General features: G+C 53.3%; 2 protein-coding genes across 3 annotated transcripts; one reads left to right on the forward strand and one right to left on the reverse strand.

The window, feature by feature from the left end:
- Positions 1-6,686, forward strand: TMEM86A (transmembrane protein 86A). Of its 2 annotated transcripts, XM_082476748.1 has the most exons (4): positions 26-68; positions 172-391; positions 2,511-2,775; positions 3,162-6,686. In XM_082476748.1, exons 2-4 carry the CDS (start codon positions 371-373, stop codon positions 3,596-3,598), a joined length of 723 nt encoding a protein of 240 aa, XP_082332874.1. In that variant the 5' UTR covers positions 26-68; positions 172-370; the 3' UTR covers positions 3,599-6,686. The 2 variants fall into 2 exon arrangements, with proteins under 2 accessions (XP_082332873.1, XP_082332874.1); XM_082476747.1 differs by having other exon boundaries at positions 1-391.
- IGSF22 (immunoglobulin superfamily member 22) lies at positions 6,066-25,318 on the reverse strand (the record flags this gene model as incomplete). The annotated part of the gene is given in 25 exon segments (XM_082476791.1): positions 6,066-6,136; positions 7,479-7,808; positions 8,619-8,687; positions 8,690-8,899; positions 10,014-10,206; positions 10,399-10,487; positions 10,985-10,992; positions 10,994-11,273; positions 11,914-12,042; positions 12,255-12,428; positions 13,216-13,518; positions 14,628-14,924; positions 15,078-15,219; positions 15,308-15,432; positions 16,155-16,439; positions 17,397-17,669; positions 18,335-18,614; positions 18,784-18,800; positions 18,842-19,142; positions 19,817-19,991; positions 20,199-20,238; positions 20,321-20,420; positions 21,623-21,759; positions 21,969-22,100; positions 23,646-25,318. Coding segments are annotated over 25 exon segments (4,269 nt in total). The 5' UTR covers positions 23,755-25,318.
- Positions 25,319-25,341: the final 23 nt, after the last annotated feature.

Genomic DNA, 25,341 nt, shown 5'->3' on the forward strand with positions numbered 1-25,341 from the left:
ACCTGCAGGGCCCCGCCTCCAGCCACCAGGGATAGGCAAGCCTCTCTACCCTGGGCAGTAGCGGCCGGGTGTGTGGGTGTGAGGGTGTGGGAGTGTGGGTGGGTGGTGGGCGGGGTCTAGCCCGCATCACCAGCCACCCTCACTCCTCCCGTCCCCCCCCCCCCCAAACAGCCGACTCCAGCCTGCTCATTGGCCGTGTCTGCAGTGACGTCGTGGGGATCGCAGACAGAACCCTCAGCGCCCGGCGCGCGGGAGGTATTGTCCGTCACTGGGGCTTTGTTACGTCGTCGCCTCCTCACCTGGCTGCGGGCGCGTCCTGGCAGCTGCAGCCCGGAGCTGGGTGCCAGCTGCTGCGGCCGCCGCCTCCGCCATGGTGTCCCCGGTCACTGTGGTGAGTGTGTGAGCGAGCGAGCCAGTGTCCGGCGCGGCCAGAGCCCACCGGCCTGGGGACTGGGCTGCGGGAGGCCAAGCAGCCGGGGGCCGAGGAAGGGCAGGGATCCCGCGGCGGCCGCGTCCCCAGGCGGGAGTCGGCGCTGTCACGGTCCGCCGCATCCCAAACCTCTGCGCCCCTCCTCCGCGCGCCCGCCGCCGGTCGGAGGGAGGGAGGAAAACAGTGGGCACGTGACTCAGAAGCGTGACTTTGTTGATCGCTGTGTGTCTGGGGCGGGTTGGCTGGATCGCTGCCTGGGAGAGGAAGGGGACGGCAGCCGGCCGCAGGCTTCTGCGTGGGCAGACCACAGCGAGGCGTGGGAGAGGGCGGGGGAGAGCAGGAGGGTGACTGGGACCTCCTGGGAATCCTGTTCCAAATTTGTTTCCTCCCCTTCCTCATCTTATAGAGAAGTCTGGGGCGGTGCAGGGCACGCCTCTGAGTCTAAACAGCCTTGATAACGCGCTGGAGGAAAAGAGGTCGTTCTCTATTGACACCCCTTGTTCAGACTTTCTCACCTGAACCTTTGTCTCTCCCCCGCCCCCCTCCTCCTCCTAGTGCTGGGTTCTCTATGACTATCAAAACCTCCCCAGCTGCTACTGCTGTTTCTCCTTCTAGGAAATATGGGGCTGGGGGAGGGGTGTGGAGTAGATGCTTCCAAGGGCTGGCAGGTGGAGGCTGGGGAGATCGGGGGACTGTGAGGATAAGCTGTCTCCTCCTCTGCCCATGTCCCTGCCCTGACCAGCCTGCATGGGGGAATCTCCATAGGAAGGAACTTAGTCATCTCTTCTCACTGCTCTCACCCCTGGCAGAGCCAGGGCAGGCTTAGACCCTGGACCCACCATCTGCCTCTTCCCAGCCTCCTTCATCACAGCCTGTTCAGTCCCAGGTAACCAGGGACTGGAGGTCTGAGAGTCGGAGTGTGTACCCAGAGCCCTGTGCTGGGCGGCTCACCCAGCCAGAGGCCTATCACTTTGGGCAGAGCATGAGTATACCGGAAACCTCAGCTGCTCTGAATCACTCTCAGAGCCCCGGTACCAGAGGCCCAAGAAAAGGAGCTTCAGGGGATCACAGATTCAGAATATCTGCAGCAGCCCCCTGGTGCCTGCATGGCCTTGGACACAACCTTTCTTTAGCTGCCCTCCCCCCTAATCTGGCTGAGACCAAGTCAGCTGCTCTAACTTCCCCCTCTCAGTTCCTCATCTCCTCCCAGCCTGACTGCTGGCTTCTGATCAAAAGCTGGGAAGAGAACCTCTCCCTCCCCTTCCTGCCTCTCTTTCTGATGTGCCTTGAGTTGCTGTTGTTCTCTGGGAAATGAGGCTGACTGACACCCTCTCCAACCCCCCAATTCCTGAGATTGCTGGTATTTCAGGGACAGTTTTCTTGCTCCTAACTCATGGGTCCAATTCTCCAGGCAGCATCCCTGTCTCCTCTCCTTGCCCTTGATGGTACCTTGAGGCTGGGGCAGCTGGAGTGGAGGCTGAGTTTGCAGACTGGCCAGGGAGAGAGCCTGTGGGGGCTGAGATGGTTGACGGTGCCCACCCTCACACATTCCTGGCGCTCACCTGGTGTCGCTGGGCCTGTGTCCTGGCCCTACTGCTGAGGATCACGAGTTGGCCAGTTGTGGCGTCTCTGTGATTTCCTGCTGACTCCACTCTATTCCAGACAGCTGGGGGCTGATGCTGGCAGAGAGAGGCTAAAGGGGCTTTGGGGAAGGAGAGGGAGGGGGCAGGAAGGGAGAAGCATTGGGCTGCAGGATGGGACACTATTGCAAAGTCTGTTTTCTGCGCAGTGAGTGACTATTCTGATCCTGCCCCAGGGCCAAGAATGGATGCAACTAGCAGGGACAGTGGAGCCCTTTCTCTTCCAAATCAATTAAGCCTCAGGGTAATGATGGGCTTGTTCAGACTCTGCTGGCTGCTTGGGGCAGGCCAAACTGGGTTTCTGTGTGTCAATCCTCTCTGCTTGGGAGGTGGGCCTGTCTTTGGGGTGGATGCCTGGGCTGAGGGTGCTGGCTCTGAGCCCCGCTTTGGGCTTCTGAGCTCCCACGCTCTGAGTGCTGCCCTTGTCCTATGTCCTCCAGGTGAAGAGTGAGGGACCCAAGCTGGTGCCCTTCTTCAAAGCCACTTGTGTGTATTTTGTGCTCTGGCTGCCCTTGTCCAGCCCGTCGTGGGTCAGCGCCCTCATCAAGTGTCTGCCCATCTTCTGCCTCTGGCTCTTCCTTCTGGCCCACGGCCTAGGATTCCTGCTGGCCCACCCCAGTGCCACCCGCATCTTTGTGGGGCTCGTCTTCTCTGCTCTAGGTGATGCCTTCCTCATCTGGCAGGACGAGGGCTACTTTGTGCACGGTCAGTCATCACAGTAACTACCTGGGTGGAATCCTGGGGTTGGGGGCTAGAGGACCCTGGGGGGCCAAGGATTTGGGAAAGGGAGGTTTTTTTGTTTTTGTTTTTGTTTTTAACAAGAATATGGGGAATTTGAGGGGTTCTGTGGCCAAAGACTGTTGGGGCCCCTGTTGGAGGATGACCCTGCCGGTGATATGGTGATCAGTTCTGGGGTGCCACAGGAGAGTTGGGGAGGGTATCTTTGCCTTCATGGATTTCTTCCCACCCCTGTTACTCTCAAAAGAAAGCTCCTGGGTTATCCCAAGCACTCTACTCCTACCCCCACCTCCTGTTACTCATTATTCACTTGAGCTTGGCTTCAACATCCCATCATCCCCTCTCACTTTTAGGTCTGCTGATGTTTGCTGTGACCCACATGTTCTATGCCTCGGCCTTTGGCATGCGGCCATTGGCTCTTCGGACAGGTCTGGTGATGGCAGTACTGTCGGGCCTGTGCTATGCCCTCCTCTACTCATGCCTCACAGGTGCCTTCACCTACCTGGTGGGGGTCTATATGGCCCTTATCAGCTTCATGGGCTGGCGGGCTGTGGCAGGGCTACAGCTGGTTGGGACTGCCTGGCGCTGGACTGAGCTGGCGGCGGGCAGCGGTGCACTGCTGTTTATTGTCTCAGACCTGACCATCGCCCTCAACAAGTTCTGCTTTCCTGTGCCCTACTCGCGGGCCCTCATCATGTCCACCTACTACGCCGCCCAGATGCTCATCGCCCTGTCAGCTGTCGAGAGCCGGGAGCCAGTGGAAGACTACAGAGCGAGCAAGGCCAAATGAGGGGCCAGGTTCTGGTCACCCCTCTCTTCTCCTGGCGCTGGGGTCCAGAACCTGGGAACTTCCAAGAGCTGGATCAGGATGGCTGCAGTACCAGCCTGGGGCAGCAGGTACCACCTGTGAAATGCACAAGTTTGAGGGGATAAGCAGCAAAAGGATCTTTCTAGCAAAGCTAGTGGTCCAGGACAATGCTGAGAACTAAAAAGAGCCAGCTTGATGCTCCTTGCTGGAGCCAGAAGACGATATCTCCCCACCTCTACCCCATCCAGACTGTCAGAGCCCCTCCGGAGGGCCATGGTGCTCATCCTCTTAACCTCCCCTACTTCTACTAGATGGAAGAGTCTAACTCACCCACTTCCAGTCTTTTCTGATTTGCGCAGAGTTGAGGGAGGAGGGGAAGAGTCTGTGCTGAGATGACCCACGTCCAGGGCTTGAAGCCCCTTTCACAGGCCCCTAGTTGGGAAGATTGGATGGGGTGGAGTCTCCCTTTCCCACATCTATCCTTGTTACTTGAACAATCTTAATCTCTAAGTGTTGGGTGGGAAGGTGAAGGGGTGTCTATCCAGGTAGGCAAGATTGGGGACTACTTTGGCCTGGGAGTTTAGGGTACCAAGGATTCAAGTTGGTCCCATCTCTCAAAGGCCATCCTAGAACTCAGGCCCCACACCACCACCCTCAGACCCTATCCCCAGGGCTAGGGTGAACCACGCCAAAGGAAGGGGCCAGCCTGTGTGTGCGTCTGTATGTGAGTCTTGTGTGTGTCGTCTGTCTCCCAGCCTATCTATGTCTTACTCTGCCAGCTGTCTCTGACCTGCTGTGTGTCAAAGTCTTTTAGGGAGAGGGCCTCAGGGAGCTGCTGAGGGGTTGCTGAGCTTGGCTCAGAGAGCTGGGATGCCCCCCACATACACACCCACTCTCAGGTCTTTCCTCCTTGCCCCTCCTGCACTGGGAGTGAGAGGAGGGGGCTCCAGTGACACTCTAGGGTCATAAGACCCAAGGCACATTCAATGCAAGGGGAGCAAGGATGGGACAACTCCATCCGATTGCTCGTGTGAAAAAAAATAAAAAATACCCAAGGGCCATTGGCTGCTCTGCTTGTCTGCCTGTGTGGCACGTGCCTGTCTTGGAGAGGTGGGGGTGTGGGGCATGGCGCCAGGGGCCCTGGATGTCCTCACAGCCTGGGTCACAGTCCTGGCCGGTGCATCTTGGCGCCAGGCTGGCTCCCTGGCTCTGTTGACACTGTGCTGGTTGGAGCTTGTCTCCCTTCCTGGTCACGTGTGTGGGTGAGGATGTAGATCAAGAGGATGGGGGATGGCTAGTATTTTCCACCGTCCAAACTTGTCCTTGATGCACTCCCCTGTGCACAGGTGCCCAGCACCTTTGGTGACTCCTAGTTACCCAGTGTCCTCTACTGCTACCCAACTCCTCCCCTCCCCACCCCAGACCTGCCAGCTGCTCCAAAATGATCCAGATTCCCTTCAAGCATCTCCTTTCTTCCTGGACTCTGGGCTCAGTTGAACAGCTGGGAGGAATGAGATTAGATTGTCTGGTTCATACTCTAGATGTGAAGCCCTGGCAGAATAACGTGTCACCCCACTCCAGGGGCATTTGCATCTTAATGGGCAGCGCCCTGACCCAGAAGTAAAAAGGGAAGCCTTGGGTGGTGGTGAATACGCCATCAGTAGAGGGGTTGTACAGTTGTGGGGATGTGATAAAGAGACTCAAGCCCCATATGGGTGTTGAATGAATCAGTGATTTTCAAACTAGCGTTTTTACAGAGATCCCTGCTAGTGGGAGCTAGCAAAAGAATAAAGTAGAGGAGGGAGGCTCAAAGACCCCCTATCCTTGTTTCAAGTCCAGTAGCTTCTTAAGATTTTTTTTTTTTTTAAAGGAAGGGTTTTCTGCTGCAAAACATAAGTTTGAAAGCTGGCGAGCAGGATGACCAATCCCTTCTAGCTTTCAGATGCTCTAATTCTCAAATAGTGGGAACCCCAGACACTAAAGAGGCAAGGTCCTGATCCCTTCCAACCCCTGAACTCTGAAGACACACCTACCTGGAGTGAAGAAATGGGAAGGGCAGGATGGGGAGAAAGATGCAGACTTGGCCCACTATGCCCGGAGCGAAGGCAGGGCGCAGTGTGGCTGTGGAGGAGGGGAAGGCAGGGCGAGGCCCAGTCAGAAGGGGACTGGTCGTTCCCCACGTGGGTGGGTTTGGACCGAGCTCTCAGGGGTCACGGTTCTATGTATCCTATGCCCAAGTCTAACTCCTTGGTCCCTGCTGCACACCATGGTTAGGAACAGGCACAGGCGCACTCACTCAGTTTATTGTCCCGTGCCTTCACTGAATGTTTACGTTGACAAGCACCACAGAGGGAACCGGGTCTGTCTCACTGGGACCACACACAGAGGATGGGCCAAGAAGCCCCACCCACATCACAGCATCCTCCTGATGCCTGGTCTGGGCTGGAGCTCACATAAGGTACTTTGATTTCTTCTGCAGACTCTCAGTGACGGAGGCTCGAATTGCCTTGTCATCTTTGTCTGAAAGAGCAAAGCAAGTATTTGTTAGTGTGAATGATGCTGGGGTAAGGGAAACCCCAAATTGCTGGACTTGCAGTCGCTATGCAGGAACCAGGGGCTGGACCCTGCCCGGGATCCTCGGTCCTTGCCAGCCCCAGTCTCCCAAGGTCAGCTGAGCGTGTGGGGCCAAGAGCTGCCAGTTATTCGGCATTTCGTATTTGCCACGCCTTGTGCCAGGCACTTCTGTGCACTATCTCATTTAATCCTCATAACAGCCCTAAGCAGTACATGGGAAAACAAGCTCAGGGTGGCTTGCCAAGGTCACGTGGCTGGTGAGTGTTGGAGCCAGGGCCCTGTGCCCGTGTGCTTACAACCAGAATTAAGTTGTCAGGGATCTCTCTAGCTGTGGAATGAGAGCTGGATGTCTCCCTCAGGGCCTTCCCTGGCCTAGTTCTGTTACACAGTTCAGCAGCCACTGTAGAGGCGTCATCTCAATGCCAGACACTTAGCTAAGTACTTGAGAGACAGAGCAACAGGACCAGGTCCCTTCCCCAGAGAAAGGCATCTATAACAGGATGAAAAAAAAAAAAGGCATCTGTAACCATGGAAACCATGGACACCAATAGTTTGCCATGGAGACTTCAGAGAGTGGCAGAGGATGAGGCTGGAGAGGTAGATGGTTGGGGGGCGGGGTGGGGTGCCTTGTTGATTGTGATTTTATCTAAAGGATCATAGGAAAGCTAGGAGGGAGTTTAAACAAAGAGGAGCAAAACAGGTCATCTTTGCATTTAGACAGTTCATGCAACTAGCTGTTTAGCTGTGAAGACAGTAGAGTGTGTAGGAAGAAATAGAACATTTCCCCTATATGTGCACCCATGAGCAGAAACATAGCACATGTATGTGCAGAGGGAGGGCCTCCCTCCACTAGGTTCCCTTCAGTGCCTCCCATCTATCCTTATCCCAGACCAGCAGTCTTCAATTTTGGTTGCACATCAGAACCACTTGCAAAATTTGTAAACATAAAGATTCCTTCCAGAACCCTGCCAGGGAGACTGTGATCTGTAAGTCTGGTTTAGGCCTGATCACTGGCGTCTTTTTCAAATGCAAGTCTAGGCCCACCAAGGGTTGCAAACTACAGACTACTGAGGGACTGCAAACTCCCAAGTCTGCAGGGGCCAGGCACATAACAAATGACATCGAGAAGATGGGACAGTGGTACGAACTACGGCCAGTTGGAGAATGTTTACACCACCCCATGTCAGATTAAATAAAAGCCTGCACCAGCCATAGGAAAAGAGTCGATCAACGGCTCAGGAGGCCGCCATTTTGCGCCTCCGCCCCACACGGGACACACAACCCTCACCATAGACGGTGAGCGTGCAGCCGCTGCGGTCCTTGCCCAGCTCCTTCTCCACCAGTACGCTGTACTCCCCGCTGTCCTTGAGTGTGCAGGTGGGGATGACGATGGTGCACACGCCGCTGGTGGAGTTGCACCAGAACTTGGAGTTGGCCGTGATGTTGACGTCGCCCTTGTAGAGGGTCACTGTGGGCCGTGGGTTCCCAAGGAAGGCGGAGGTCATGGTGCAGTCCTGGCCGCGCAGCACGGTGTGCGGCTTGAGCGGGGTCAGGAAGCGCGGCGCGTGGCGCCAGTCTTTCTGCTGGTACGGCTTCAGCTTGGCGCTCTGGTCCTCGACTGCGCGGACGGGACACGAAGGGCCGTGAGCGCACCCCAAGGCCCCCATCCATCGCGCGCCGGCTTAGAGCTTCTAAGACGCCCCGGAGACCCAGCGCACGGAACCCGGAGGACCTGGGTTAGATTCCCACGCACTATCAACTCTGGGGCCCCGACTTTATACTGGTTCCTAAGGTTCCCCTTCCGCCAACCCCCCACCCCCATGGGTTCCAAGACCTAAACCAGGTCCGCGGGGTTTTACGCTTTTCCAGACCCGGGCGTCCTAGACTTCTCTCCAGCCGCCAGCCTCCGGACCCGAGCTGTTATCTGGCTTTTAACTCCCCATCCAAGATTTTCCCAACGCCCTCCCAGCCTCCGCGGTCTCCGCTCTATCCAATTCAGGCCCTCATTTCAAGTTTCCGCAGCTATCCTTACCCTTAATCCCCTCCCTCCAGGGTTTCTGGATGTCATCCCCGCTCCTTGGACCCTCCCTGAGTCCTCAGTCAGGACCTCAGTCAGGCTCTCGGCTCAGACTGCCTCTCAGCTCCACATCCCCTCCTTACCCTCCGGCCCCCCACTGTCATCCCCGCCCCCAAGGGGACCTCCCCACCTCTGCGTTAGTCCCACCCCTCAGTGTACCCCGAAGGAATCTCCTCCCCTAGGCTTCCAGACCTCTGCTTTTCTCCCCAGGGTCCCTGATGTTAATTAACTCTTTCACCTCAGTGCTCCTCAGATTTTACCTCAAATCTCGGGTACCCCTTGCAACCCTTATTTCATCCCCGCCATCAGGGATCCCAGACGTTACCTGAACCCCCAAGTCCCCAGACTCACTCTTGTCCTTGTTGACGAGCCAGGTATCCCTGGAGTCCAGCGGGCCACTGTCACCGATTTCGTTCCGGGCTTCCTGGCGGGGAGTAGCCCGGTCACCATGTACTTGTTGCTGAAGACGTGCTCGGCCACAGTGAACCAGGTGGCGGTGCTGGCATCCCGCTTCATGATGACGTAGTGGGCCTCGCTGTCCTCCTGCACGTCGGGGCTGTGGTTCCAGGTCAGAGTCACCGTGTTGGGGACCTCCTCGAACAGCTGCAGGTTTGTGGGTGGCTGCGGAAAATCTGGAAGGGTCCGAAGGTCCATCAGCCACCCTGGGGGGCTGAAGTATCGTGCCCCCACCCCCGCTACCTGTCAAGCCCTAAGGAGGATGGGATGGGGCACCTTACCTTCTTCTAACTCTCAGGCAGCTGGGGGTCTTGGAATCAGAAAGAACTATTTATGAAGTGTAGCTCTGCCATTTACTAGCGCTGTGAACTTTGGCAAGTTCCTTATCTTTTCTGAGACCCATTTCCTCATTTGCAAAATGAGGCTAAAAATAACTATCATGGAAATGTTGCGTAAAGTGCCTGGCATGTAGGATCTGTTCAATAAAAGTTCACCCCTTCATCTCTTGGGGGTTTAGGGCTTTATTATAAAGCTTCCAGCCGTCTCTAAGAGGTCACCCAATTTGGGGGGGCTGTTATGATTTTAATGGAGAGAGGTACAAAATGCATCAATGCAAAAGAATGTTTCACATACTCTTTGGCATAGTGATTAATGTAAATTTAATAATACACTATGTGTTAAACCTCAAAACCTACAAAGTTTCCTGCAACCTAAGATAATGAAAAGGCTCTTTCCAAAGTTTTTACCCACCACCTTTATTATTAAAATTCTAAATATCTGGGGGGACTGAAAAATAATAGAAGGCTCATTTCAGCTGTGGTTCGAGAATTCTAATGAAGCTGTATGGCAATGACACTGTGGGACTGTGAAGTTTCCCCCAAAAGTCTTTCTCGGTGACCACATCACAAACTTTAAAAGTATTTCCAATAACATATAGGCAAATTACCCCAAGTTTTAATGGACTCCTCTCCATCTGTCCCTCCTGCCTCTTACCCATTCTCTGCTCTCTCTATGCTCACAGACCCTACTCTGCGTATGCCCCGAAGCTCTCCAGATATGACTGAGACTGAAACAAGGGCTGGGTCCTAGTTCAATGCCTCTGGGCCTTCAAGACACTGAGAAAAAGTGAAAACAACCCTCTGCATTAAGGCAAAGGCTGATAAAGTCTTGCTCTGTGGTGCCAAAGAAGCCTTGACTACCTTAAGGCATGACTTTACAGTGGTAGGGACTCAAGCAGCACAAGGGAGCGTGTGCAGCGATGCCTCCCCAGGCCTCTACCTGTTGTCATACCTGCCACACGCACGTGGATGTCATGGTATGCCTCTCCAAACTCATTCTGGAGCAAGATGCGGTACACCCCTGAGTCGGAGTGCTTGGTGCTGCTGATGAGGAACTGGGAGTGGTTTTTGCTCTTGGTGATGGCTTCCCTGCCCTTGGTGGGCATGCCATCCTTCAGCCAGATCACACTGGGTGGTGGTGAGCCCTGGGTGGTGACAGGAGATGGCACCAGGGGTCACCTGGGTGGTATTTGGGGGCAGACCCTATCCCACTGTCCAGGAGTCTCCTGCCAGGCTCTGAGGCCAGGGGTCTGACGAGGGGCAGAGGCAGAGACTCTGATAGCTGTAGCAGCCAACTTGGTTAAGCGGTGGGCGTCTGGGGGCCAGGTAGGACTCACAGAGAAGGTGGCATAGATGCAGAGGACTGTCCCAGCACGAACCACCATGTGACTTTTCAGCCGGGCGCTGAGGTCAAACTTGGGAGCAGCTGAGATGGAGGAGACAGAGATGGGAGCGTGGAACACTCTTTCCAGAAGTCTTAGCTTTAAGCCTCCCCTCCAAAGCCTTTCCCAACCTCTTCTCCTTCATGCTCTCACTACAGGCCATACAGACATCTAGCAACCCTGCAGTGCTGTGAAGCATTTATTTATTTTTTCTCATCTGTCTCCCTCTATTATTATATAAGACTATTTAGGGCAGGTCCTGTGTCTTATTTTTTTCTGTATCCCTAACACCTCCCTTGGCACACAGTAGATACTATTCAGCACACAATGAGTGGGGTTTTTGGTTTTCGTTTTGTTCGTTTGTTTGTTTTTGGCAGGGAAGCCCCTGGGGTTATCCCTAGCTCTGTCCAGGCACAAGCATGGACGACTCTTTCTTGATCACAGCATCGCCCAGTTTTCTCCTGTGGGATGAGGTCCCAGAGAGGAAGGTGTGGAGCTAGGATGCTGGGGCCTAAACCCCAGCCCTGCCTGCATCCCTCACCTGGTGGCACGGACCCCCTCGTCCAGCTCCACAGGCTCCCCACACCCAGCCTCGTTCACAGCCCGGATTCGGAAGAAGTATTTCTGCCTCTCGGTGAGGCCTCCTACTGTGTAGCAGGTGCCCGAGATGGGGATCTTTGTGCACTTGGACCACTCCTTGGTGTCTTCAGCCTGCATCTCAAGGATGTAGCCAGAGGGTGGGTCTCCCTCGGCAGGCTCCAGCCAGGCCAGGGAGATGCTGAAGTTGGAGGAATCCGACACGTGCAGGCCCTGCACCAGGCCCGGGGGTTCTGTGTGACACAGACAACTAGTCAGCCCCCAGATTCTTCTCCACTCAACTCTATGCCCAATTCCCGCACTCAATACCCCTGAAACCTAACTTTCAACACCTCTACCTTCAACACTCACAGTTAAAACGCTCAATACCCAGCCTTTCACCTTCAACAACCTCTAAATTTAATTCTCTCAGTCTCAATACTTTCACCCTTGAAGTCAAAACCCTCCAAATTCAATATACACTATACGCTCAACCCCTCTGTATTCAAAACTCCAGCCTTTAACTCAGCCCTCTGCACCACACCCATTCGTGTGTGATATCCCCATCTCACCACCTAAGCTCAGCACCCACCCAACCATTTACCCAACACCCCTGCTCAATCCTCAAACATGCTTCTACTACCTCACCTAACCAGACATACTCAACATTTGATAAAAACTTTTTTCCACCCACCTCCTCGCTGTCCCTGACTCTCAATCTTTATTTGCTGGCTTTCTCTTGTGTGTGAATCTTGTCCCTCTGTCGGGCTGGCAGCTCCCAGAGAGTGGGGACTGTGTGATCCCCTCCTGTTAGACTTTCCCAGGAAGAAATCCTCTTTCTACCTCAAACGGCTAATTCCACTATGTGTTGGGGCCTGGCAGCACCATACTCACTGACAGGGTCCTTGGCTACCACTGAGCTGGATGGCATACTAGGCTGTCCGGGGCCTGCCTTATTCACAGCTACAACTTGGAATTCATATTCTGTGTCCTCCAGGAGACCATCCACAGTGTACTTGGTGCCTGAAATGGGAATTTGAGGGGTAATGAGGCCAGGGGTGGTCCACGTGGTAGGAGACCATAGAGTGAGTGGATGTGGAAGAGGGGGTCATGAGATGCTATAAAAACCCACAAAGGAGTTGGAGGAGGGAGTACGTTTGGAGCAGCAGGGGTACCTGAGTCCACCCAACAAAGTCTCCCTTGGTCCCTCCTGGGCCTTTGTCCCTCGACCTCACCCTGGATGGGGTCCTTGTTGACTGGCACCCACAGGTTACTGCCTTTCTTCCTCCGCTCCACAATGTAGCTGAGCACTGGGGCTCCCCCATCTTGGGTGGGGGCATTCCATCTGATGGTCACAGCCTCTTTGGTCACGTCAGTCACTTGGGGCTGGGAGGCAAGACCAGGGGACTCTGTGGGAGAGAGAGAGAGGGCAGAGGTTAGGAGGGGGAGCATGTAGACAGTTGCCCACCCCATGCTGAGCTCTGGTCCCTTCCTTAAAAAAACTTAAGCCAATGATTAACTCTCGTTGCACATTAATATCATGTGGGGAGTAAAAAAAACCCCAAAATCCCCACCAACAACTAGTGTCTGGGTCCTGTGTCCTGATATTCTAATTCAGTTGGCCTAGGGTGGAGACCAGGAATCAGCATTTTTTTAGAGACCTCAAGTGATTCTAATGTGTAGCCAAGATAGAGAACCGCCAACTTGAATTTTCCAACCTGTGGCATCCCCAGTGGCACAGTTTTTAATGTACTGTCTTGACACACAGAAACATGGAGATCAGTTGGGAGGAGTGTAGCAAGTAATTAACTAGTGATCATAATTAAAATGCCAATGTTGTCAAGGGTTTTCTTTGGAAAAAAATTAGAGTGGATTCAAGGCTATCCCTAAAGTAACATTACTCTCCCTTGGATATGGGATGATTTCTGGAATGGAGAAACAAGTGGAGTTATCTCCCTGGAATCGTGCACAGTTCTGGATATACACACGGGAGTGTGTTGTGCATGTGATCTGACTGGAAAAACTTGACAATTCCCATCCAAAACGATCTTCTGCTCTTACTCTAGAATCCATCTGTCTCGTGGGGTAGCTAGAGATGACCCTGCGGAATCTCCCACAGACCAGCACTCCTCACCAGCTGAAGGTCCCCACGGTGGCCCCTGAGGTCCCCATTGAGCATGGGGCTATCTCACTGACCAACAGGATTTCCTGCAAACACTTCCTCTGTCTCCAGCGGGTCGCTCACTCCTTCCGAATTGACGGCCAGGATACGAAACTGGTAGGCTTTCCCCTCTTCCACCTTGTTGGTGGAGAATTTGGTGACTTTGCCGTCCACCTCACCAATCTTAATCCAGGACTTCTTGCCGACTGCCTTCCGTTCCACTATGAACTGTGTTATAGGCCGCCCGCCGTTGTCCTTTGGGGCCTTCCACTTCATGTGCACACAATTACCCGAGAGCTCCAGGAACTCCACCCGGCCTTGGGGAGGCTTGGGATGGTCTAAGGACAGAAGATAGCATCAGAATGTGTCTTTGGAGCAAAGGACCAGAAGGGCTTCATCCCACTGGTTGGAGGTCCACCAGACTGAGACATAGTTAGATTCTGAGCTTTGAGGATCCCTTGTCCTTCCCTCTGTCACTGTTTTCCTAAGATTTGCCCAAATAGCTTGATCCCTGCCCTCCCCGAGATTCCTGTCTGCCTAGGAATGAGTGAACTGGAGACCTGAGGGACCCCCGCCTCAGCTAATTCCCACTTACCTCTTCCAGACAAGGTCTCCCTCCTCTCAGCTTCCAGAACTCCAGTACTTTCTTTTATTACAGTTTATTTTATAATTACATGTCTGCCGGGTTTTATCCCTTTTGGGTTGAGGGACTGCTGGGGATAATTCATCCCTGTGTCCCCAGTGCTGAGAACACAGAGGAGGTGCTCAGTCATGCTGCCGAACTGAATTGAAACCCAATCCATCCAAACCCACAGCTTGATGGAGATGCAGGTGGAGGAGGTGATGCTGGTGTGTGTGTGTGTGTGTGTGTGTTGCATGTTGAATATGAGTTCACTAAGGCCAGCTCCTCATCTCTTTCCTTAACTTTATGTTCAGACCCATCCCAAATACCATTTCCACCCCCATTCCATCTTTCTCTCCAATTTCATTCTATCCTCAACCCTATCTTACCTCCCCTCACTCCATTTCACTTCCAATATTCTTCACAATGAACCTCACTTTCATCCTAAATTCCACCTCTCTTTTACCTCATTTCCACCTTACTTCCAACCACGTCCTCATCTCCAAGTCAGTTACAATACTTCAGCAACATCTGAAGGTCAACTACGTGCTGTGCACTCTGCTATAGTCTTTAAATTCACTTGAAATAGGCACTTATAAAACCACCCTGTTGCAGATGAGAAGCTGAGGCTCAGGAAAGTTAATGGACTTGCCCAAGGCCACCTAGTTAGGAAGTTAGGAAATGGGCTTCTTCTGGCTGCAAAGCCAGCACTTCATTCCCATTCTCAACCCGAACTCCAACTCTCTCCTCAGCCTGCGTGGTGCCCCCAGCCCAGCCAAGCCAGGGTCCTGGCCTCGCCCAGCCAAGCCAGGGTCCTGGCCTCACCCAGCACGCTGAGGTGCAGAGTGGCTGTGGCGGAGCCATGGTCATTCTTGAGCTTGAGCATAATGATGCCGCTGTCCTCCCGCGCACAGTTTGAAATGGTGAGCAGCGCCTGGTCTTCCCCTCGCTCCATGGACACGCGTTCCTCTTCCGTCACCTCCATGCCGTCCTTGTACCACGTCACTTTGGGCAGCGGCTTTGCCCGGAAGGGCACCTTGATGTTCGCGGTGTGGCCCGCCTTCACGGTCACCGGGTGCGCGGCCAGTGCCTCCAGGACCGATGGGTCGATGGTTGGAGGATCTGCAGGGAGGGGCGGCAGGGAAGGCTCTTAGAGCAGGGATGCGGGAGGAGCCGAGGGGTGAAGGAGGAGCCCATGGGGGTGGGGGAGGAGCTAGGAGTAGGTGGGCGGGCCAGGCGTGGTCTAGCTTTGTCCATAGTGGGCGGCGACCTTACCTGCAATAAATACCGAGGCTTCTCTCTCTGCACCCTTGGCCCTGAATGTGTACTTGCTCTCGTGCTCTGGCCCCATATTGGGGAAGATGAGCTTGTGTACCGCACCCTGCTTCACGATCTGCACGCCGGTCAAGTCTGTGATCTGCGGGGCGAGGGGCGGTCATGAGTGCGAGTGTATGCCCGGTAGACCCCTTCGTCCTTCATTCCCTTCCCTGACCCCTGCCTCGGACCTCCTCTTCATCCTTCAGCCACACGCCATCCACCTTTTCGTCGTTCAGCACTACGCACAGCTCAGCCGGGCTCCCGGTGGCCGCGTGCACGTCGGACATCCCGCTTTTCACGGTGGCCAGCCGCTCTCGAGAGAAAGGGGGCAGGGGTGGGTTAGGGTATCGGGGTGTAAGGGACTTACGGGAAAAGGGCTGGTGGCGTCTATCAAAATCATTTATGATGAGCAAGATGTTTGGCAATGGGCAAGTGGGTAATGGTCAGTGGGGGCATTCGAGCAGGTAGGTGGGGGGGCGGTTGGGGAAAAGTCAGTGGCATCGGGAAATGGCGACTGGGAATTCTGGGAGATGGCTAATGGGGGGCTGATCATCGGAGGATGGTCAGTGGGGACTTAGGATGCTCAGGTGAAGAAGGGGACTAGATGGTGGGATGCAGGTGGTTAGTGGAGTTGGGATATTTAGCTGGTTATGCTGGTCTGTGGGATGCCCAAAGTTTATTGGGAGTTGAAGGTGGTCAGGGTCAGTGAGGAGTGGTCAGGGATAGTGAGTAGGGGCTGGTCAGGGTCTAGGGGTGTGGGATGACCAGGTTTGCTGGGGATGGTCAGAGTCTGGAAGTAAAGGATGGATGAAGTCAAGGGATTTTGGATAGAGTTCAAAAGATGAGGGATGGTCAGGGTCTAGGGGGTAGAGATGGTCAAAATTTGGGAGATGGGGGTGGTCAGAGTGGGGAGGTAGAATCAGATCATGGTCTGGAGGAGGATTGAAGTCAGTCGGGGGACTGATGGGTGTCCACAGTAGGAAACTGTTAGGGCTGGGGGGTTGGTCAGTGGGGACTGACAGGGTGGGTGTATACCTTCCACAGTGACTACAGCAGTACTGCAGTATTCCATGGGGTCCCCATCCTGCATGGCCACCACAGTGTACTCACCACCGTCACTGAGCTGTGCATCCTCGATGACCAGCTCCGCTCGCTTGCCCTCATGGTTCATGCTGTATTTGGAGCTACGCTCCAGCAGCTGTCCGTCCTTCTTCCAGCACAGGGTCACATTCTTGGATGTCAGCTCACACTCAAGGCATGCACAGCTCCTTTCTTTCACACGCACATTCTTGAGTGTGCTCACAAACTTTATAGGGATGCCTATGGAGAGACAAACAGACACTTGGTCCTGCTCCCAACCTCCTTTTCTGCAGCTAGATGCTGCCCTGCTCCTCTTTTTGACCCTAGAAACCACAGGGCCTTGTGACATGAAGTGTGTACCCGACTCACAGAGGTACCCGGCAGGGAGGGTCCCAGCTCTGCCTCTTACTTGCTAGCTGACTAGCAAGTGCTAGTGCATTCACTCCCTAAGTCTCATTTTCCTCATATGTAAAACGGGACAACAGCTTTTACCTCCTCACAGCACTGCAGGCAATATCTCTAATGTCCTCTTGGAGCTCCAGCCATAATTGCATTGTCTCTCTGGTGTCTGGGCCTTTACACACGCTATTCCCTCTCCTGAGAATGTCCTCTTCTCTTGCCCCTTCTCTGAAAACTGAACTCCTTTTTATTTTACTTGGTAAAGCTTTGCCATCATCTCATCACATCCTTTTTGACATTGCCAGGTGGTACCTCTTCTCTGGGTTCTCACAGCCTCCATGTCTCCCTCAGTCACAGCAATGATTGTTCCATGTCACTTGTGTCAAGAGTGGTTCACATGTACGACCCACCATCATGTGCAACTCTCCAAACTAGGTATGATATAAGAATGTAAGTAGTCAAGAGTGATGTGCTGTAATATATGATATTAGAGCCATAAAGGCTAATAATTTCTTGGCCCATGATCTCCCAGCTGATAGTAAGATCCTAGAGTGTCTTGACTCCTTGCTTAAGAACTTTTGTTCTAATTCCATTTCCACACCTGCTTCTCCCACTAGACTAGGAATTAGCAGAGAGAACTCTCTATCTTTCTAGTAGCCATCAAAGGGCCTTGCAAGGAGGAGATGGACAGATACATGGATGGATGGATGAATGGATGGATGGATGGATGAATGAATGCTCACATGGAGGTTGCTGTGGCATGAAGCCCACCCCTCAAGCTCTGGCCCAAACACTCACGGTCAATAGTGAGCTGGGCCTTCTGAACCAGGTCTCCCGCCTCGGCAGAGAACTCGCCATTGTCACTGAGTCTGGCATCCTTAATCTTAAGCGTGTGGGTCAAACCATCCTCAGACACAGTGATTTCATACTTTTCATCCCTCTTCAGCTCCTTTCCATTGAACTTCCACACAAAGTTGGGCACTTTCTTGGAGAGACGGATCTCAAATACAGCTGTCTGGCGCTCCGTCACCTTCATTGGCTTCATCTCTCCCAAGAAATTCAGAGGCTCATCTGCAGCAAAGAGTAGGAGGGGCATTCATTGGGCTGTATCCCTGGTCCCTCCTGAGGGGTAGGATGGTGAAGTGGGGGGCATAAAGACTTAGGTGTCATTGGCCTCCTGTAGCCCACAGTTGGGGGAAGCATCCTTCTTTCATTCTGCTTGTGAATCCTAGAGTCTCCTCCCATGATGTTCATATGGTCTCCTCCCCAGTAATGTTAACAGCAATTTTAGAAAGAATATTTCTCTATGTGATTTTAGATATGTGCCAGGCACTATTCTAGCCATTTTGCACATATTAAAGCATTCAGTTCTCGCACAGGTAGACTCTACCATTATTTCCCATTTTACAGATGGGAAAACTGAGGCAAAGAGAAGTTAAATCACTTGCCCCAAATACACAGCTCATAAGTGACAGAAGCTGGGATTTGAACTCCAGTAGTTCAACTCCAGAAGCTTTACTCTTAATCACTATGCTACACTGCCCCACAGCACTTTATCTCATAGTCCTCTCCCTTACACCCCATGTCTCTCTCCTCCATTAACTCCCATCCCCATGCAATCTGTGCACAGCCCCATGGTCCTTCCTCCCATGTCCCCATGGACCCCATTCTTGGATATTCCTCTGCCCTGACCCTGACTGTGTCCTCCTTGTGCTGCCTGGTGCCCACACTCTTACCCAGCACTGTGAGCTTTGCACTTATCCGCTTGTTGCCCACGGACAGGCTGTAGGTGCCCGCATCATTCATGTTCACGTTGGTAATAACCAGCATGTACTTGGTGCCCATCTGCTTCACGTCATACTTGCCCAGGGAGTACGGGATCCTCAGTGGCTCATTATCTTGCCTCATGGAATAGGTAGAAAAGCTGATGAAGGGGTTTAGGAGGAGATTTCTAGAGGTCTCCATTCCCCAAAGCCAGCCTGAGCTGGAAGGTGACATATCTACCTCTCTCAGATCCTCAAACACACTCAGAGGCCCCTAAGATCTCTCTAGCCTCATCATCTGGCTCTGTGGGATCCAGGGTCTCGGCCTCTCCCGAGGCCCGAACTCTTAATATGCATGAGTTCACTAGATACTTTCTCTTAGAGGCCCATCTTCAGTGACCTGCAGGACTATCTAATCCAGCCTTTTCAGATGGGTAGACTGAGGTATAGAGAAAGGGAAGTAACTGTCTCAAATCAAACAGCAAACTGGTGGAACATCTAAGAATAAAGCCCAGCTCTCATCCAGTTTCAACCATACCAGATAGCATTCTTTTGATGGGATGGAGGAGAGGACAGGGCTTATGGGTAATGAGAGGGTCTTGGAAGGAAAGGGGTGCAGAGAAAAAATGAAATTCCAGGGTGGGCCCTTCCTAGGTGCTCTCCCCACCTTGATCCATGTCATTTTGACATTGGGGTCCTTCAGCTCCATTATGCAGTCAAAGACCACCGTGGTATCCACCTTGGTCTCTCTGTCTTCCAGGGGCTTCAGAATCTGGATGGTCTGAGAGATTGTGGTAACAAAAAGGCAGGTGTCAGAGGCATCTGGAATCTAGAATCTGCCCAGACTGTGTCTCCAGTGCTGGAGGAGCCCCCCGAACGTCTGGGGCGAAATGACTAGGCTAATTAGATAACTGTGCTCCCCGCCAGCCCCCCTCCCCCTACAATGAACAACTTGAAGATTTAGGGGGAAATGGGTACGATAAGGGAAGAGAAAGGAACCACCATTTGTGGAATAGTCACCATGTACCTGGGCCCATTACATAGGCCTTCTAATTCCAGTGTAGATGCTTAACAGTCATGAGTTGTTGAGTGAATGAATGAGAACAACAACACAAAAACAAATGAAAAAGGAAAGTATAATTTTCATTTTGCAGATGAAGAAACAGGTTCAGAGAGACCCCCAAGTTCACTCAGTTAATAAGGCAGTAGAACTGGACTTTGAACCCAGGTCTGTCTGACTCCAAAGTCCATGCAAATACATTAGGGAGCGGTGAAGAGAAAAGAGGTAGAAGGAGGGTGACTTGAGTTCCTTGCCTGCCCTTGCAGTAGAGAATGCCCTTGAGTATGCATGTGCATGGTGGGGAGACCTTGCCACCGGGAGTCACACAGGCACTAGCACTTCCGGTAAGGCCCAGCCCCTGGCCTGCAGCTCCCTGCTCCCTGATGGGCACTGACCTCTACCTCCACTTTCTTCATCCCTTTGAGCTTCTTGAGCAGCCCCCGGAAGTCTGTGAAACCATACTCCATGCAGACCTTCTCAAAGTCCTTCTTGGGCACCTTGGACAAAATCTCCAGCATCTCTTTCTCATCCGTCACCTTCTTCTGCTTCTTCTTGGGAGAAGGGGGTCCCCTGGAAGGAAGTGGGTGCCAAGCTTGGACTTAGTGCCTGTCTCTGAAGACAGAGGGAGCCTCTCCCAACCATGAGATTCTCCTCCCTACTCCATGGATTCTTGGAGGCTGGGCCATTAACTCAGGGGGCTGTTGAAAGGCCTTCCAGAAGCTCTAGCCAGGAGGGTGGGGGGACCACACCCTGGGCACAGGAGCCTCCCAGCCTCACCTCTTCTTCAACATCTTTTTGAAATCCAATTTTTCTTGACCTGAGGACAGAAAGAGGGACAGGGTCAGACAGAGGGAGTTTGGTCCCTAAGAGGAAAGGCCAGGAGAACGGGGCTGGCTCACCCTCGGTCACAAGCAAGGACACGGTGTAGATGGCGTCTGCATGGTCATTGCTTACAGTGCACTTGTAGTTGTCAGAGTCATCCGAGGTCAGTGGCTCCAGCTGGATCAGAGTCAGGCCATTAGTAGGGGAGGTGGGGAGGGAACCACAGGGAGACTCTCTGTGAGATGGGAAAGGAGGGTGTTTCTTTTGGGCTGGGGGAGGAGCTGAGTGTTGGATGTATGCGTGGAGGACTGAGCAGCCTCTGTGATTGGGAGGTGCCAGGTAGCGGTCAGTGTGCGTGTGTCTGTTTGAAGCCTGATTCTGCATTGGATTCTCCCCCTTGGCTGTGAGCTCCTGGGTGACAGGGACTTCCTCTGATTTGCAACATTATCTGCAGTTTCTGGCACTGGGCTGAGTACGCCTTTATTTAACACGGATTTACTCCTCTGTACCAGGTATTGGCCTGAGCCCCTGAGGAAATGGGGGTGAACAAGGCTGCCCTGGCGCCTGTAGAAAGGCACTTAGGTACCAGTGGGTTCCTGGAAAGTGCTTGCCGAATGAATGAGCTTGTGTAGGGAGTGGCCAGTAGGGGGGGCTCTGGGGCAGCTTGTGTGTGCTGTAGGGGCTAAGGGTCCTAGAATGCGCCTTCGGGAGGAGAAGGAAGCGACTTGCGTCTGTGGGGGAGAAGGGAGGCTCTTTGCCTTTCACAGTGGGAAGTCCGGCCAGGACGAGGAACAGGAGTAATTATAGGTCTAGGTCTCCCAGGGACCCATCCCTCCCTCTCCTCAAAGGGTCTGGAGCCAGAGGCTGCATGCAGAAGATAGCTAGACCTTAGGATGATCGGCCCTTGGCATTGCTCTTCTGGAAGGTTCCCCTGAAGAGCCCAGGAACCCTCACCCTCACCTACACTCTAGGACCAGCCCCTCCCTCCGTGCCGGTCCTGCTCCAGCTCAAACTGGCTCCGCCCACCGTGGTCTTAGCCCCTTCTAGCCACACCCATAGCTTTGGTTTCACGTTCCTTTTGGGCTCACTCACCTTCTGGAACCTCTCTTTCTCTTCCATTTGGTCTTGCCCCCTCCTTGTTCTGGCATTGTCCTAGCTCTGCCTTACCCCGCCCCTAATTTTGGTCCCCTGCTCACTCTGGCAACCCCCCAGCTCCTGACACCGTTTCTCTTATCCTGCCCCTCCTCTAGGGCAATGACAGCCCCTTTTCCCATCTCCCAGTTCTTGGGTCTCCATTGTGGATCTCTTGTTTGCGACAGGACCTGCAGCCCATGCCAGGGGTCCCCGCCTCCGACCTTATGGGTAACTGGACCTCGCACCTTCAGCACGTGCTCCTTGTTAACGCTGTCGTAGAATGTCTTGGCGGACTCCTTGATGGGGGTGCCGCTCTCTCTCTTCCAGGAGATGTTGGGTTTGGGGTTCCCCTGCACCCGGACTCGGAACATGGCTTTATCCCCTGCAGTGGGCACAGGACCTATTTTTTGCCTCTTAGCCTCCAAGCTGCACCTTCTACCTGCTCCCAGCCCTGGGCAGGGCAGGGACCCTCGGCCCAACCCAGCCAGTGATTGTGTATTGAGAGGACAGTGGTGGTGGTGGTGGCGGCTGGGGCACTGGGGAGGAAAGGGAAGCACCCAGGGGCCTGGGGAGACGCGGGGAGGGACGCACCCTCGGGCGCGGTGACCGGCTGAGGCTTATCCACGAACTCCGGGATGCTCTCGCCAGCAGGGATGTTGGAACTCCGGGTCACCAAGCTGAAGAACTCTGTGGTGCCGGAGGACTTCCTCGTCACGACTTCCTCTGTGGCGGCAGGCGAGAGGTCAGAATGGGCTACAGGCGGAGCTTAGCCTGGGATTGGAGGGCTGACCTTTTCTTGAGGGGACGGTGGAGCATTTTAGGTCAGCGGGGGGCAGGACCAGCACTGGCCGAGAAACAAGGACCTTAGAGTCGGTGGGTCATTGTGTTATGGCAAATTTCAACCACTAGGGGAGCCAACGCCTCATCCACCCCTCTGGTCAATTTTTATTGGGTCAAAGCCTTGAGTTCTACTTTTTTCTGTTTTAGAAGGAAACTTGTCTTTGGGATTTTATGGGTCTCTTGGGCTTCTCTTCTGGAAGTTCTGGTCCCCCAGTAGCATTAAATAGTGACCAGAGTTCTAAAGGCTGCACCTGGTCTACACGTTTTTTTATTTGACCTTTACAATGTTTAAACAAAAAATAGCCCTACATCTAAAAACTGAGAGATTTCACATAAAAATGCAGATTCTGGATCCTCAGCACTGGACTCACATTCCCATATGGTAACAGTCAGTGGGAGGGAGGTGAAGAGTGACTGTCCCTTTAGATGGGCTACATCCTGTCCAGTTCACCTCAGCCTTTTTTCTGCATTTATGTTCCCTGCCTGGACACTATCGGCCAGTGGTTTTCAACGCTGGCTGCACATAAGAATCCCCGGAGATCTTAAAAAAAAAAACAAAAAAACAACCACCAGATTTAACCGTCTGAGGTGAGACTCACATATCGCTGTTTTTTTCACTCCCCTCTCCCCCCACTCCTACGCTAAGATGACTCTGGTGCGCAGTCAGGGCTGAGAATCGCTACTATAGTCAGTTGAGTTTGCAACTTCTGGTCTTGAGTCCCGGCTGTTCCACTTGCTCTGCCTCACTGGCCAGGAGGAATTGGTGTAAAGTGTTTATCTGGTCTTCACCTCTGTGCACAGAGGACTCTGAAGGAGGGGGCAACGACTGGGAGGACAGGAATTCAATATCCTGGTCCCTGGCCGTCTTTTAATCACTTTCCTCTAGAGACATGACTAAAACAGTCTGTTCTGCGCTGAGACCATTTCTCAGCTTTCCCTTGGATCTGCCCTCCCCCAAGTCTGGTCCCCGAGGGCTGAGTGCCTGGAAGCTCAAGTCACTTGTTTTTGTGTTCATCTTCTCTCCACTGGCAGCTCCAGGTCTTCTCTTTCTTGAGTGAGGCAGGGCCAGCATTCTTATTCATAGGTAGATAAGGTTGCTACCTCCCTAACTTCCTCCATGCCTGAAATTCTACCATCAGAGATGGTATTTGCCTTTGGCTCTGATCTTAAGCGATTGAGAGTTCATCAATCACTCACACACATCCATGTGACTGATTTTTCCTAAGCTTTTTTTCTGGAGGTTGGATCTGTGGGTGAGCATCTGGCTGGCTAAGCTTTATCAAAGCACAGATTAGAAACACAGGTTGGGAAGGGTTGCTGGTGGTATCTTGGGCTCTTGAGGGGCCCAGCAGTCGCAAAGACTGGAAGAAGAAAGGCTGCCCCTACCTGATTACTGACCCCCTCCTCCAGCCATCCCACTCTACTTGCCTCCCACGATCTTGGTTGTCTGGGAGAAGGTCTGCATGTGGGTGGTGGAACTGGAGAACTCCATGGACACGTGCTCCTGAAGCATCTCCTTGTGGTGAATGGTCGTCATGGTGACAGCAGGCGTGGGCACTCACCTAGGAGGACCAGGGAGAGGATGAGGCCATGAAGGACAAGGAAGGGAGCAGGTGGGAGACTCAGAGATGTTCTTATGTGTGTGTGTGGGGTGGGGGGGAAGGGATGGGATAGGTGGACACAGGGGGAAATGGCTGTGCACAGGAGAGGGTGAGGAGAGGTTGGGCAGCAAGCCTCTTCTCTCTGGCCTCTCTTCTCTTCCCTTAGTGTCTCCCTTTCCCTGGTTGGCTACAAGGACCAATGGGCCTGTCCCCCACTGACTACCGCCAAACTATTCCAAGTACTTGGAGGGGGAGGAGGTAGGATTTAGACTTACCCAGCACACCCAGTAAGGCCCAGAGGGAGTTGAGGATAACTACTGATAGCTACATGGAACTAGGGGGGCACTGCTGGAGGTTTTATCAGGAGAGAATGAAGTCAGACCTGAGAAGGAACTTCCTGACTAAGCCACACTGGAGCAGGCCTTGAAAGGAAACTGCGGATCTTCTTGCTGGGCCCTGGGGAGCCCTGGCATTGGGGGAATGCTGAGACAGATGACAAAGCATTGCTACAGCTCTGCTTTCGTTTGCGACATGGTAAAGACAGAGATTGAGTTTTTATTTCTTATACTTTTTTTTTGAATTGGTAGTTCAATCATACAGTTAAAAAGTAAAACAATATAAACATCTATGTGAAGAGGCTCCCTCCGGCTCCCAAGCCCCTCCATCTCCCAGCCCTCCCCAGCAGGTAACCACTTGTGGTCTCTGGGCTCCTTCTGGAGCTGCTTCATGCAAATAGGAATATGTTTTTGTCTCTAACCTTTTTTAACACGTAAGGTAGCCTATTATACACGCTATTCAGCCCTCTTTTCACTTTCTACATCTTGGAGATCTTTCCATCCCAGTTCATAAAGTTTCCCCATCCTTGTTAACGGCTACACAGTATTCCAACGAATGGGTATACATACCATCTTTTATTTAACCAGAGTGGCGGTTTTTAAACCTCTATTTTGTTTGTGAGAAACTGATGTCAGAGAAATAAACTGTCCAAGGTCACCCGGACTAGAATCCTGGCCTCTTGACTCCCAGTCCAGTGTCCTTCCAGGGGACCCCAAAGCCTTCTTCCAAATTAGAAAGTTTGGGGCTAAAGTTATCCCCCTCATCCCATGATATCTCTCTGCCTGGCCTGCTTCTCCCTCCGGGTTCTGAGACCACTCCCCTGTCCCAGCTCCTGCTGTCCCCCTCTGGGCTCAGAAGTTAGCAGATCCTGCCCCTTTCCTGAGGGAAGATGCAAGCCTTACCTTTGTGTCACCAATCCCTTCTAACCCTCGAATGCTGTGTCCACCCGCAGCTTTGGAGGTGCAGCTGGTGCCTGGGCTGTAGACTGACCAGTCTCCTTCTTCCTTTCCCCCAGCAATGGGGCCACCAGGAGTCACTGGTTCCTTAAGTATCTGCCCCCCTGGGGGCGATCCCTTACTCAGGCTCTGCAGCTGTCCCAGCGAGCTGGCACACTGCTTTGGGGGATGGGGGGACTGAGGCCAGGGCTGGAGGAAACGTGGGGCATGGGGTAGGCAGGTGGCTGAGGG

This window comes from Balaenoptera physalus, assembly GCF_965194825.1.
Source record: "Balaenoptera physalus genome assembly, chromosome: 10".
NCBI classification, from domain to species: Eukaryota; Metazoa; Chordata; class Mammalia; order Artiodactyla; family Balaenopteridae; genus Balaenoptera; species Balaenoptera physalus.

Coding starts and splice junctions, on each gene's coding strand:
- TMEM86A (XM_082476747.1), top strand. CDS start 371: ATGGTGTCCCCGGTCACTGTG. Junction 392..2,510: donor TGGTGTCCCCGGTCACTGTG/GTGAGTGTGTGA, acceptor TATGTCCTCCAG/GTGAAGAGTGAGGGACCCAA. Junction 2,776..3,161: donor CGAGGGCTACTTTGTGCACG/GTCAGTCATCAC, acceptor TCTCACTTTTAG/GTCTGCTGATGTTTGCTGTG.